At 38.1% G+C, this 14294-nt stretch overlaps 1 protein-coding gene across 7 annotated transcripts in view; it reads right to left on the minus strand.

Moving 5' to 3' along the window:
• The window catches only part of kcnc3b (potassium voltage-gated channel, Shaw-related subfamily, member 3b), a 76487-nt gene that overhangs the window by 52036 nt on the left and 10157 nt on the right, over nucleotides 1-14294 (minus strand). For all 7 annotated transcript variants that reach the window (XM_067434624.1, XM_067434623.1, XM_067434621.1 and 4 more), the window contains exon 2: nucleotides 8149-8817. In XM_067434624.1, the coding sequence (XP_067290725.1) occupies nucleotides 8149-8766 (618 nt within the window). In that variant the 5' untranslated portion in view covers nucleotides 8767-8817. The remainder of the gene's footprint in view (nucleotides 1-8148; nucleotides 8818-14294) is intronic.

Below are 14294 nucleotides of genomic sequence, written 5' to 3' on the forward strand. Positions count from 1 at the left end.
ATTAGAGCAGGACTGGGATCGGGATTATAAAGCCGGACTTCAGTCCTCTACTTTTAACCAATGAGTCTTTACATTAAAAAGGGATATTTGTAGAGACAGTAAAAAGCCTTCCTATAGTAATTTTGAAATTATGCAGTCATATTTCCTGACTGTTTTAAACAGTTATCAGTTAAGTTTTCGCGCTCATGTAATTCAAGCTATTTATCACAGTTATGATTAAAATGTCTTTTGTGGGCCTGTAGTGCTTTTCACAATACAATTCTTTTAAGCAGCTTTATAAATGATTATGAAAATTATTATGATTGAAATTCAAATGAACACGTTTAACGCCACAAATGGTTTTATAGCAAAAGTTCAAAGCATTTTAGACTTTATTTTCTGAATAAATGAGCAACATCGAAAAGGCGTTACAATTATCCCTGTGCATAAGTATGTGTCGACAAGTATGCACAAGTAAGCAGAATATCGCTCGGCCGCTGTTTGTGTGTGTTTGTGTTTAAAGGTGAGCATGTGTCAGCACCGCTCACATGTCCATTCATTCTCAAGGCAAACGCAGCGTCCCTGGCTAAACTTGCCAATGTCACAAAAAGCTGATGCCCAAAGCAGTTTGTTTAATACGACTGCTATGCATGGGACGTCGATGTGATTGGGCCCGACGGGAGGAAGTGTTTCGGGGCTGTGCGTCCCACAGCTGGACGGGAGAACTGTTGATGGAAGCAGACTCCATGTCAACACTTGCAGTTGTATATGTGAACTGTGAGAGATAATTACAGCAACACAAACTTTTAGACATGACCTTCATGTCTGAGGTGATGACACTGTCAAACACACACAACTGCAGACATTATGCAGATGTGCAACATGTTACCAGAGCAAAACAGGTTAAAACTAATTATATTCCTTTAAATAGAGGCCCTTCGGCCCTCTAGTGGTTAAAATATGAAACTGCACACATTTTGCGAAAGAACATTGTTTTGGTTGTGCTTCGGGCTCTGTGTGACTGTGTGGATGAATACACTGTAAAAAAATCTATCTATCTATCTATCTATCTATCTATCTATCTATCTATCTATCTATCTATCTATCTATCTATCTATCTATCTATCTATCTATCTATCTATCTATCTATCTATCTATCTATCTATCTATCTATCTATCTATCTATCTATCTATCTGTAAACCCGAACGTTCAAATTAATTTAATAGATTAAGTAGTGTATACTCAGTTTTAGAAAAAGTTCTACTAACTTAATTATTTCAAGTTGATGTAACATGGTCTGCCTTTTGAGTAATTTGAACTATTCTTTGATTAAATTGAACTTTTTTGTGAATTAGTAAGCATAACTTAAAAACATAAATTAAATATAACTTAATAGAATTAAGTAATTACATGCTAAGAATGAAATACATAAACTTCAGATTTCAAGTTGTATGAACTCAAAATCATAAATAATTAAAATAGCTCACTGGTCTTGCTTTGATGTGATTGGCCATTCAAGGAGTTCTGTCTGGCAACAAGAGAACTAATTCACTGATTGGAGGACATTTACAAAAGGCGGTCCTTTTCGCCTCGTCTATTGGTGATTGAAATTAAGATGGAGACTTTTTCATTGTGTGCAATCTTAAATTTGGTACACTGTAAAAAAACATTTAGAAAAAAAGTGACCTGGTTGCCTTAAAATTTTGAGTTCATTGAAATTAAATTTTTGAGTTAATACAATGAATATTTTTTGAGATTCGACAACCTTTATTAAAATAATATTAAAAGATTTTGTAAGCATATTGGGTAATTGTGTGTTTTATTTCTGATGACGCAGTGAAACATCCCAAATTGTGCTATTTTCATGATTTATCAATTTTTTATGTGGTTCAGATACAATCATATTTTGAGTTTCTATTTATTAAACAAATGTCCTTCATTGTATCAACTCAAATTTTTAATTTCAATAAACTCAAAATTTTAAGGCAACCAGGTTACTTACTTTTTTTAAGTAAAACCAACAAAAACCAACAATATTTTTTTACAGTGTAAGTACAAATTTGTAAGTTACTAAACCTAACAATAATATGTGAACTAACTATAACTAACCGGATTCACTTTATTTCTTTTTTAATGAAAATAATATTTTCGTTGGAAGTCACCATGATGGAGATCAGTGTTTGCTTTAGTCGGGTCTTGACCCTTGACTGTGTAAAATTAGTATTTCTCTAGCTACTTTGTGTTTGTGAGACACATTTGAAGCAATGCATGTTGGGACCCATGGGGAAGTTTTGATTGGTAGTACCCAGCATGGTGAAACAATGACAACACAAACCAATACAAATTGAGTTTTGTTAACATATAATGGTGTGGATGTATACTTCATTTTTAAAGTTCTGTGAAAACTCAAAACTTTGTTATAATAACTGAAAATAATTGAGTTACCTTAACAGAAAATGGTAAGTCATATTAACTTCAAATATTTGAGTTGAGCTAAATGAGCACTTTAATTTAACTGTTATCAAAAGGTACAAGTAGCAGGTAATCCAGCCTTTTAAGTTCTAGAAAATTGTGACTTTTAAGTCATTTTTTTTAGTTCTGATTACCTATTCAGGTTAACAGTCTGTCTGTCTATCTATCTATCGTGCATTTGTAAGTGTGCCAACAATGTCTCCTATATATGGAAGACAGATTGCAAACAGGTGCCCAGTAAGACTTTTTAAATCTCTGTTCCTTCTCAAGCAATATGTCACTTGAAATCAAGCCACAACTGTCACGTGATTTGTTTGTACCTTTTCACACGCACTGCCTGAGATCTGCATTTATGTTGCTGTAGTAAAAACTCCATGACACTCATTACATCACTGTAGAAATAACTGCAGTTTCTCCCTCTGCACATTACAGCTGAAACTAAAAAGTGTCTGGACATTTAAGCCACTCTTAAAAACATCTGAATGTCAGTGCATTAGATAATAAAATCACAGCGCAAATGGCATGTGATGCACAAGCTTTCCTCTTCACTAAACTAAAGTTTCCACTGGTGTTTTATCTAATGCAATGGAATTCACACACAATCATGTCTTAAAGGGACAGTTCACCCAAAAATTTAACTTCCTTTTTTTTCTGTAGAATTTAATTTTTTGAAAAGAATGCGTTTGTCCATACAATGAAAAAAAATTGAACTGCACTGACATTTTTCTAAATATCTTCTTTTGTGTTCCACCTACACTGAAAATAATTTTGTAAATTTAACAACAGCAAAGAAAAAGCATATAAAGATTTTGAAGTAGAAAAAGTCGATAACACTTTATCTATACATTATGAAAGTATTTCTAATGCATTAATTATGCCTTGTAATGCATCGTATGGTCTCATGAATAATTATAACCACAGTTATAATACATTATAATGCTTCTTATTCATTGAACAAACCTTTAGAAAGTATAATGCATTAAAACACATGACAAATAACCAATTTCAGATGTAACAATTAATCTCTAAACATTATAGTGCATTATGAATAATGCATTAAACAAAGTCTTAAGTAAAGTGTTGTTGAGTTTTCTTGTAAATTTTACTCCAATAATGTGATTTATAAAAATAAAAAAATTGGGGGGAAAATGCTGGAATTAGTCCTAAACATCAATGTAAATGTTTAGCTAAGTATTGATCTCTGCATGACCGTTTATGCATACATTAGAGGATTCATTCTTAATAACCTTCAAAAGTGTCACGTGCAACTGAACAGTATTACTTGGCAGTGTGTGTGTGTGTGTGTGTGTCGACTGGATGCCTTCAGAGAAACAAAGACACGTGTGATCGATAAACGATCAATCAATAGTCCACAGAAAGTGAGGGAGGAAGGCGTCCGGTGCCTTCAGCCATAATTGAAGATGTTAAAATGACTCCATAATGCATTCCTCTACCCCCGTCCTCTCGTTTCCAGACACTCCCCCTCTCATATATCCATCTCCTTCCATCTCTCATGGCTCAGCTTCCTCCATCTCTGCTTTCCTCCATATTCCTCATATCTGACCCTCTCTCGCTCATGTTTTGCTCTAGTGCACAGCTCAGGCTGCGTGGAGAGCAGGATTGCGGCAGTGTTGCACGCGAGCGTGTGTGTGTGTGTGTGTGTGAGTGTGTTCAAACCTCACGTGTGTTGGGCTCTCAGAGAGGACTGCTGTTGGTATGAAAAACATGCAGATTATCGCTCGGCTCATAAATGTTTCACACTTCACCCGCATCGTGAATCTACAGCGAGTGGCTTTAAATCACGCCTGCACTCTCCTTCCATTCACCTCTCTCATTCACCTTCCACTGCCCGTCCTTTTTGTCTCGTCTAGTCCTGGCAGATTCGAGACCACTGGAGTGTTACTGTAGGTTATGGATCGGTGTCGTGTACTACGCATGACCGGAGAGAAACAGAGCACAGTGATACCCCTGAGATCCCGTGGCAGAACATTATCTTTTTAGAAAAGTGTTTGCATAAATATGTTCAAATGAATAAGCGTTATTCATGAAACACTGTGTGTTTTTCATAGGCAAAATTCTTACGTAAATGGCTGCATTGGATTTTAGGGATGCAGCGATATCAACATTTTGACCAATAACCGATAATTCTTTATGGTTAAAAGCCGATAACTGATATATTGGCTGATAAATCTAGATCAAAAATATGATATATATAAGTCTCACCGTTAAAAGCCATGTCCCAAGCACACAATTATTCTCTCATTATAAATGTATGTGGCACTAGCCTATATGACAGACTTGCACTGCACATGTTTCTTAACCATATTTTCCTTTATGAAGTGAATTCAAATCATATTTCAAGCAATTCAAAACCCTCATAGCAAACAGTGCATCAGCTGAAGGAAATAATCCATTATTATCGGCCACATTTTCTTATTCGGTAACAATAACATTAAAAATGAACATATATCGGCTGATACGGATGGTGTCTGATATATAGCGCATCCCTAATGAATTTATCAATGATTTACAAAGAACTTCATCCTTCTCTTTTTATGAACAATGTCCAAAAAGTGTAAAATAGTTAAATTCAGCATCTTATCTGCTGAAGTCACTCAATTATATTAATTTAGCAGAAATTTAGTTAGAATTATAGTCAATTGTTGCATTCAATTCAATGGGGAAATGTATGTATGAATGAATTTATGAATGATTTACTCAAAAATGTGTTGTCAAGTGTTTGGTGCACATTTTCTTTTTTTTAGTACCTTTGAAAGTCTCATGTTCACAAAGGCTGTATTTTTTCATTAAAAAATATAGCAAATGCTTAAACATTGTGAAATATTATTTAAAGTTAAAATAACTTTTCTATGTGAATATTCTTAAAATGTGATTTATTTCTGTGACAAAAAGCTGAATTTTTAGCATCATTACTCCAGTCTTCAGTGTCACATGATCTTTCAGAAATCATTCTGATATGATGATTTACTGCTCAAGACACATTTATGATTATTATCAGTGTTGAAAACAGTTGTGCTGCTTTATATGTGGAACTGAGACTTTTTTGTATTTTGTACAGCCTTTACTGTATTTGAAACAGAAACCTTTTGTCACATTTACTGATCAATTGAATGCATCCTTGCTAAATAAAAGTATTACTTTCAGAGGTGAAAAAAGGCCACAATGTTTTGAATGATATTAAATATTTTATATATGCGACTCAAATTTTAATGCATTCCACATATAGCTCCACTATATCTCTAGACATGTCAGTCAGGACTGGAGATTAAAGACCTCTACCATTCGACCACTAATTGATTGTGTGTACCATATGCAAACATGCCTGTTAATGCTTGCATGCACACAGCAACAACTATACAGTAAACCGCGGCTGACAACAAGGTGAATGAACTCTGGCAAATATTGACCAGCGAGTGACAATCGGACAATGAAGATGCATTCCTCAGGTTTCAATCCATCGGTGAGCGCACAAGCAGACAACCATTGTGCATGCGTCTCGTCTATGTATATGAGGACAATACTATAAAGCTCGTCCTTTGAAGTTACCTCTATGACATAATGTGGAGAAAAGCTTTTGAATTAGACAGCCATACATTATGAAAGACATAATGATCACTAAACATGCTGATAAAACAACTTGCATGGCCTATAAGCGAGTCAACATGGACAAATGCACATAGATTTTCTGTATACACACACACACACACACACACACACACACACACACACACACACACACACACACACACACACACACACACACACACACACACACACACACACACACACACACACAAAATTCCTGTAACAACCACAAGTCACTTCCTCAGCTGAACCTGATACCTCCAGTATGCACACACTGGAGCATTTGTTTTCAAATATTTGACCATGCCTCAGAGCTAAAGTTTGAGTGATAGTCTATCATATTTGTGCAATATCAATCAAACACAGCCTGTCTCTGAAGCAGCCGCCGCTTCGTCCAGTATCAGCAGTTATAATCGCATCAGATTGAACGTTATTAGCTCTGAAAACACAAGCCTGCATTTAAATGAAAACGACCAAGGATGCGATTAAGAAACAAGCATCTGCGTTTCCTGCATCGGAAGCATAAAAGATTCATAAGAGCAGCGGGTTTATGGGCTATAAATGCGGTAATGGTGGCTGCTACTGTAAGGTGCAACACTTTAAAACAGCTGAAACAAAGACTGCAGATGGATGCTCGTGCAGAACGGTGCACGATAACATGCAGCTGCACGCATAAATATGAGGCTGATGTGCGTTTGATGGTGATGCAACGTGTGATTCTGGGGGAATATCCACCGGCGGTGTTGATTTCATATTTACAGGCTGATAACGGCATCCTTCAAAGCTCATTTAACCAGCTTGAACTGGGTCAACTACTGCAATCATGCAACTTTATCCACTCACTGCAACAGTCTGAGGATGAGGGAGATGCAAACACACGCTGCTGCACTCCTTCCAGATCTCAGTGTTGCGACTGTTGTTTTTCTAAATGAAAGTTCAGTGAAGGACAGTTCATGAGCCCACAACTTTTAATTTACCCGCTCAAATCTTTAACTATTCCAGAATGAACAATTACTTACTAATTAATCATCTGAAGCTTTTATCCAAAGCCACTTCCTATAAAAAGTCACTTACTGTACACTTATTAAGTGACGTATCTTTGCTCAAGGGCACAATGATAGTTCAACTCTCATGGGTTTAAACCTTTGAGTTACCAAATCAGATATTTAACCACCAGGCAGCATCACTTATAGTAGATTAATGAAGTCTAAAACGTTTCCCAAATATCCACACTCACCAGCAGTCACCATTGTATATTTGAAAGACTTGAGAAAAACTAGTGAAGGCACAATGACCTCCCAGCTCACCAACTACCAACAGTTGAGTAAAATACTATTAAGTATTCAGCCTCCCTTGTGATGGACTAAGAGTTCACAGATTTCTTAATTACTCATTTCATCCAAAGTGACTAATTACTGTTTGAATCCCCCTGGAGTAACCTGAGGTTAGATGTCTTATTCAAGGGCACAGTGATATCTGATCAATGTTTATGCTGTTTAAACCTTCATCCTTTCAGTTTCAACATGTCCAACTTTATGTTAAACTATGCAAGTTAGTTCAGCGAGTCAACAGAAGTATATGCTAAGGATTTGTGCAGGGGGACAAAAACTGAAGAACCTCCTTAAAGAACCTTCTATGAACCTTTTTTTTTAGTGTGAAGAACATTTCATGCAATGCAAATGTTCCTCGGATGGTAAAGGTTCTTCATGGAATGCAAATAAAGAACTTTTTGTTGTTACAAGGTTGCAATAGAACCATTTGGCTTCCCAAAAGAACCTTTCAATCAAACATTCTAAAAAGAACATTTTTTTTTCTTCATATAATGTAAAGAACATTATAATAATCTTTGTTCATTATAAAGAACCACTAATGAAGAAGAGCTAAATGCTCAAACTCAAGGGCACAACGCACAAGCCCTTGGAACTTCAAACCTTTCCAGGCAAACTAATCCATGAGTACAATATTTTGGGTCTCCAAAGAGCACTTAGATTTAGTAAATCAGGTTCTAAGTTCATTGATTCGACAACAGCATGAGTTAACCGAGTTAGACTGAGGAGCTGTCCATGCGTAAAGAGGTGCTGAACACTCACCCGCGCGTATTTGGACGAGTAGGGGTCCTCGAAGAGCGCCCAGATCCGGGGTCGCCACACGCGCCACCAGCCCGCTTTCCTGCCGTCCTCCTGGAGGCAGAGCCGCTTCAGGTCGCCGTCCCCCGGGAGCGCCGGGTCGTCGTCCGGCACCTCCGGCTCGGGTGTCTCGAAGCTGTCCAACGCCTCCTCCGCGTCCCGGTGCTGCCGGTAGTTCATCCAGCAGCACGCCTCCACGTCGGTCTCGTCGATGCCCCAGAAAGCGAGCTCCTCCTCGAACAGCGGGCCGCACACGTCGTTGGGGCAATGCAACTTGCCCGTCCGGTAGTAGTTGAGGATGAACGAGAAGACGGACGGGTGCCGGTCGAAGAAGAACTCGTCTGACTTCGGGTCGTAGTCGAAGTTGCTGAAGGCGTCCGGCTCAGTGAGCCACGACAGACGCGTCCCGGGCAGCGTCTTCAGCGTGCTCCGGTACGTCTCGTGCCTCACGCCGCCGCAGTTGATGACGATTTTCTCGCTTTCCGACGGGCAAGTCATGTCGGCGCTGTAACATGCTTTGTTGGACGACTTGTTCCCACCCTTGCGCCCTTTGAATGAGGAGACACACACCGAACTGAGCATAGGGGAGGGAGAGGAGGAGAAAAAACGGAGAGGGGAGGAGAGAAGAGCGGTCTGCGGGGGGACAGGAGAGAGGGAGGGGGGAGAGAAAGAGGGAAGATGTTTAGTAAAGGTATATGGAGGGGATCTTGCACATCACACGGGGGTCCCGCTATTGATATGCCAAAAATACTGCAGTGACATGAAGGTTGCCATGTGACCTTGTGTGTGTTTTGGCCAAAGTTGCTTCATGTGTCGCGGCTAACGGACACCGACGCATGCATGCCATACACTGCTAAATAATGATTCCATATTTCTAGTGTGCCTATAAAAGGGTGGAGAACATTTTCATAATCTAAAGACATTATTAGGATATTAAAATGATAACTTTTGTAACCTTTTTGCCACTATTTAGAACTATTTATGCAATGGAAAGGTGGATGTTCTCCATGGAACCACACCTCAATAAACACCTTTATTTTTTAAGTGTGAGGTCACACACAGTAACTGTCCTCCATTTGAAATCACCATTTTCCTTCAAATATTACACACATGCAGTCTCTAAATTAATAAGAGGTCATAAAAGCATAATGCTGTATAAAAGACTTTTAGCATATCACACTGCAGGACTTTTCAAGAACTCAGCTCAACTGGCACTTATCTGTAAGACAGTAAACAGGGTTTGGATGGGGTTTTGAAAACACGGGACACATTAATCAACAGGATCATAAAAACAGCAAGTTATCCACGAAGAGATTTGAGCATCAGATGATCCGAAGCAACTCACAAATGACCAAAACATTAAGTAGAGCGACTACAGCACAGAATAAAGTTGAGCATTATATAACTGCAATCAAACAATTCATTATTATTTTGTCTCTCTAAATACTTCAGTGATTTTAAAGCATGATGACTACTGAAAAATCATTTTAGTGTACTGAAAGTCATTAATGCATGAACCTAAAGGAATATTATAAATTAATGTAATTGCATGCATGTCGACTACAGATACTGTCTGTCTGTCAATCCATCATTCAGGCTTTCTAACATCCTTTGGCCCGAAAGTCTGAAAGCAACGCCACTGCAAGACGCAACTGAGGGCGAGAGACTACTGCGACTGATTAGAATTCTGTCTGTCTCTCTTTCCCTCTCTTTAAATGAAGCAGCTAATAAGTCAAGAGCTTCACTGCAGCTTCATTGCATGGAGGGAATGAGAGAGAAAGAGAGACAGAGGGAGACAGAAAGGTGCTCATTATGCACACACAGCAATACAGGACTGTAGCCGAGCGTCACTGAGCAGGAGGGTGGGGAGAGAGAGAGAGAGAGAGAGAGAGAGAGAGAGAGAGAGAGAGAGAGAGAGAGAGAGAGAGAGAGAGAGAGAGAGAGAGAGATAGGTTTGGAGAGAGCAGTGGCGTTTTGCTGCAGTAAAAACCTGCCTCTGTGCCTCTCGCTCTTCTTCCCCTCTCTATTATTGGAGTAAAGAGCCCTGTTTGAAATGCTTCTGATTCACTTGCTTCATCCCATTTTGCTCTCTATCTGTTCCTATCCCGTCACTGTTTGCCCCCCTCCTTACCCTTTCTCCTCCCCCCATCCCTTGCTCTCCAATTCCGCATTAAGGAATCACAATTCACTGAGAACGACTCTGGAGTCCAGCCTCACTTACTTTTCTCTTTTCTACTACATCACCACATTTCAGCTGATTCCTCTTCATTTCATTTCACAAGCACTTTCTCCTTCTTCCATTACTCTTTCTGCCTCTTTTTGTATTATTTTCTTCCATTCTGACTATTTCATAATCACACTTTTCGGCCGCTTGAAACTCAACTCCTCACTTTCTGTCCATTCAAATTATTTTCTAGGCATTCTGGTGAAAGTTAGTCAACTCTTGCAGAACTGCATTTAAACGAGAGGAGGGAGCTATAGAAATGAAAGAGGATGGAAATATTAAAAGGTAAGACTATTTACTTATGATAGCGGATCTGTGCAAAGTCAGCAATGGAAAGTGAAGTTGTGCTGTTTTTATTAGTTTAGAGTATATATATGGTTGTGGTAAGTTTATCATGCTAAATATAGTCATAGAAGTAAGTGCGCTGAGTTATAACTAGTTTTTAAACTTTAAATACACTGTAAGTAAAACAAAAAATGCACTTTTTTAGTTTTAACACTTCAAAATGTTACATTCAATTTGATGGGCTACTTTGATTGAATTGAATGTGTTTCAAAAGCATCTGTGTTTAATTGTAACTGACTAAAACTACATTGGGCACCCAAAGAGAGTCAGAAGTTAAAATACTGTACGTGTGCTTACATTAAAACTGGGGCATTTTGTATATCATATTGATTTTGTTGCATAGCCACAGCTTTCAGATAAATGCATGTGCAGCACTAAAGAAATAGTGAGTTTAAAGCTGTTCAGGTGCACAAATGTGACTCAGAGAGCATGTTAATGGAATAATGTGATACTTTAATGAACCCAGAGGAGGGATTATGAAAGACAATAATTAAAAAAGTGAGATAGCAAAGCACAGGTGGAGGGAACAGTGGGAAAAGCTGTCATGGAGGTTGAGGGGAAAGATGTTAGAGCAATGAAATGAATGAAAAGCAGAAGCTTTTGTTGAAGAAAAAACGAATGCAGAGTGAGAAGTTTGAACAGGGCTGATATCAGCACCAGCAGCACGGCGCTCTAAAAAAAAGAAAAGATGAATAAAGGGTAGAGAAAATAGAAGGAGTGGACACAGTAAGGTACTTTCAAACTATGCATTAAAAATCGGACTTTATTAGAATCAATTAGGAAAAATATTAAGCAAATATTTATTACATGATAAAGAATATACATGTGCATGACTAAAATGTAAACCAAAAAAACTATTTGCAAAAGTTTTAAAATAATTAACATAATCCCTGCAGAAGTGCTGAAGAAATGAGAGGGTTAATATTTTACTGTGCTGTGTGTGTGTGTGTGTGTGTGTGTGTGTGTGTGTGTGTGTGTGTGTGTGTGTGTGTGTGTGTGTGTGTGTGTGTAAAGCAGGCACCAGAAACTGAGCTCAGCAGCAATGGTGACGTTTTATTTCATTTATTTATTTATTTATTTTTATTTTTTGGAAGGAGGAGGGAGAGGGGGCCACAAAGAGAAGGTGAGAAAAACGACTAGATAAAAGAGAAGTAGGCAAGAAAAAACAAGAAGGTTTGGAGATCATGTGAGCGGCGTGAGAAATCCTGAAACACAGGGTGAGGGAGAAGAGGTATAATTACCCAGCGCATTCACCCTCTCCTGCGTGTGTGTGTGTGTGTGTGTGTGTGTGTGTGTGACACATGGAACCTGCGCAAAATAAGACAACACGGCGAGAAGTAAAAATGCTGTTAGCACTGAACAGGAAATGGAAGCTGAAGGAGAGATGGAGAGGGTGAGCAGTGGAGGACTGCAGTGACGCTAATATACATTAGCAGTAACACTGCAGCAAGAGGGGGAGGGAGAGCAGAACAGACCAGCAGAGAGAGAGAGAGAGAGAGAGAGAGAGAGAGAGAGAGAGAGAGAGAGAGAGAGAGAGAGAGAGAGAGAGAGAGAGAGAGAGAGAGAGAGAGAGAGAGAGAGAGAGAGAGAGAGAGAGAGAGAGAGAGAGAGAGAGAGAGACTTACGTTCCTGTACTTGGCAACAAAAAAGGAAAGCCTGCTCATGAAAAGAGAGCGAGAGATGGAAAGAGGGGCTGGAAAAAGAGGAACGCAAGCAAACGAAAGGGACAATGCAGGAGATGTGAAGATGAAAAAGAAAAAAGGCATTCAATGTCATGAATTCCATGAGTAAGAGCAGCCATAAAACCTGACAACTTAAGGTTGATGTTAAAACGTCCTTTTATCCAGCCTAATATGCAAAGACAACTATTAGTCATTTATTTGTAGGTTGATTTCCAAAGAAAAACTCTGTGAAGCTTTGCTGCTTTTTAAAGATTGCTCTGTTTATTTGATCATCACAACCAGCCCTACACAGCAACACTGACTCAGCCAATGGAGTGAGAGTGGGGCGGAGTTATCCGTGTCTGACCAATGGCAGACGGGGGCGTGTCATGAGCTGTTTGGAATAGAATACTGTGCAGTGTATGGCATACTATAAGACGGAATAATCATTTACTTCAAGTAATATGGATAATTAACTGTAGGCAGTTTAATTTTGCCAGGCAATGTATAGCAACTTGCTGCATTAAAATCTCAGGTATGAGTTGTTAGAGGCCTGCATGTTTTACAACAGTTTCAAACCCTGCTGTCATTTACTTTACCTCATGTTGTTCCAAACATGTATGACTTCCTTTCTTTTGTGGAACATATAGAAGATATTTTGAAGAATGGTTCCCAAACTTCCCATTGTCTTTTTGTGCATGCAATGGAAGTTAATGAGAACCAAATCTGTTGGGTTACCAGAATGAGTACACAGATGAAAAAGTCATACCGGTTGGTGACAAATTTCATTTTTGGATTGACTATCCCTTTAAAGCAGCTGGTTTGAGTTTGTCTTCCTAGCCTGACCAGTGGCCAAAAGGGTCACCAGCAAAACCATTTAGGCCAGTTTAAGATGTACTCTATTTTGAGAAGGAAAGTCTACATAAAGGACAAAATGAAAGACAGAAAAAAGAATGTGCATACAGCACAAGAGTCGTGTCCCAAATGACGCACTGAACAGTCAAAAGTTTGGAAATGTTACTAATTTCTCTGTTTTTGAAAGAAGTCTCTTCTGTTCACCACTAAGACTGCAATTATTTGATCCAAAATACAGTAAAAACTGCAATATTGCGAAATATTTTTACAATTTAAAATAACTTTTTTTCTATGTGAATATATTTTAAAATGGAATTTATTCCTGTGATCAAAGTTGAATTTTCATCATCATTACTCCAGTCTTCAGTGTCACATGATCCTTCAGAAATCATTCTGATATGATGATTTGCTGCATGCTCAAGAAACATTTATGAACATTATCAATGATGAAAACAGTTGTTTAAATACTTTTTTCAGGACTATGATTAGAAAGTTCAAAAGAACAGCATTTATCTGCAATATATAGCTTTTTAACATTATAAATGTCTATACTGTCATAAAAGTATTAATTTATGTAACCCCCACCCCACCCCCAAACGCTACAATGTTACAAAAGCTTTATATTTCGGATAAATAATGTTCTTCAGAAATTTTTATTTATCAAAAAATCCTTAAAAAGTTTTTTCAACATTAAAATAATCATAAATGTTTCTTGAGCAGCAAATCATCCTATTAGAGTGATTTCTGGAGGATCATGTGACACTGAAGACTGGAGTAATGATGCTGAAAATACAGCTTTGATCACAGGAATAAATTACATTTCAATATATATCCACATAGAATTTTTTTTTTTAAATTGTAAAAATATTTAACAATATTACAGTTTTTTTTTTGTCATTCAGCATCGGAATCTGCTGAAAGCTAAAAGTCGAGTGGATGCGGTGTTCAATATCGATTTTTCTGTTAATTTAGTGCATCATCCAGGTTTTTTAGTGTACTTTTTCTATTTGAAATGTTCAGTGTAA

This window comes from Pseudorasbora parva, chromosome 24, assembly GCF_024679245.1.
Source record: "Pseudorasbora parva isolate DD20220531a chromosome 24, ASM2467924v1, whole genome shotgun sequence".
NCBI classification, from domain to species: Eukaryota; Metazoa; Chordata; class Actinopteri; order Cypriniformes; family Gobionidae; genus Pseudorasbora; species Pseudorasbora parva.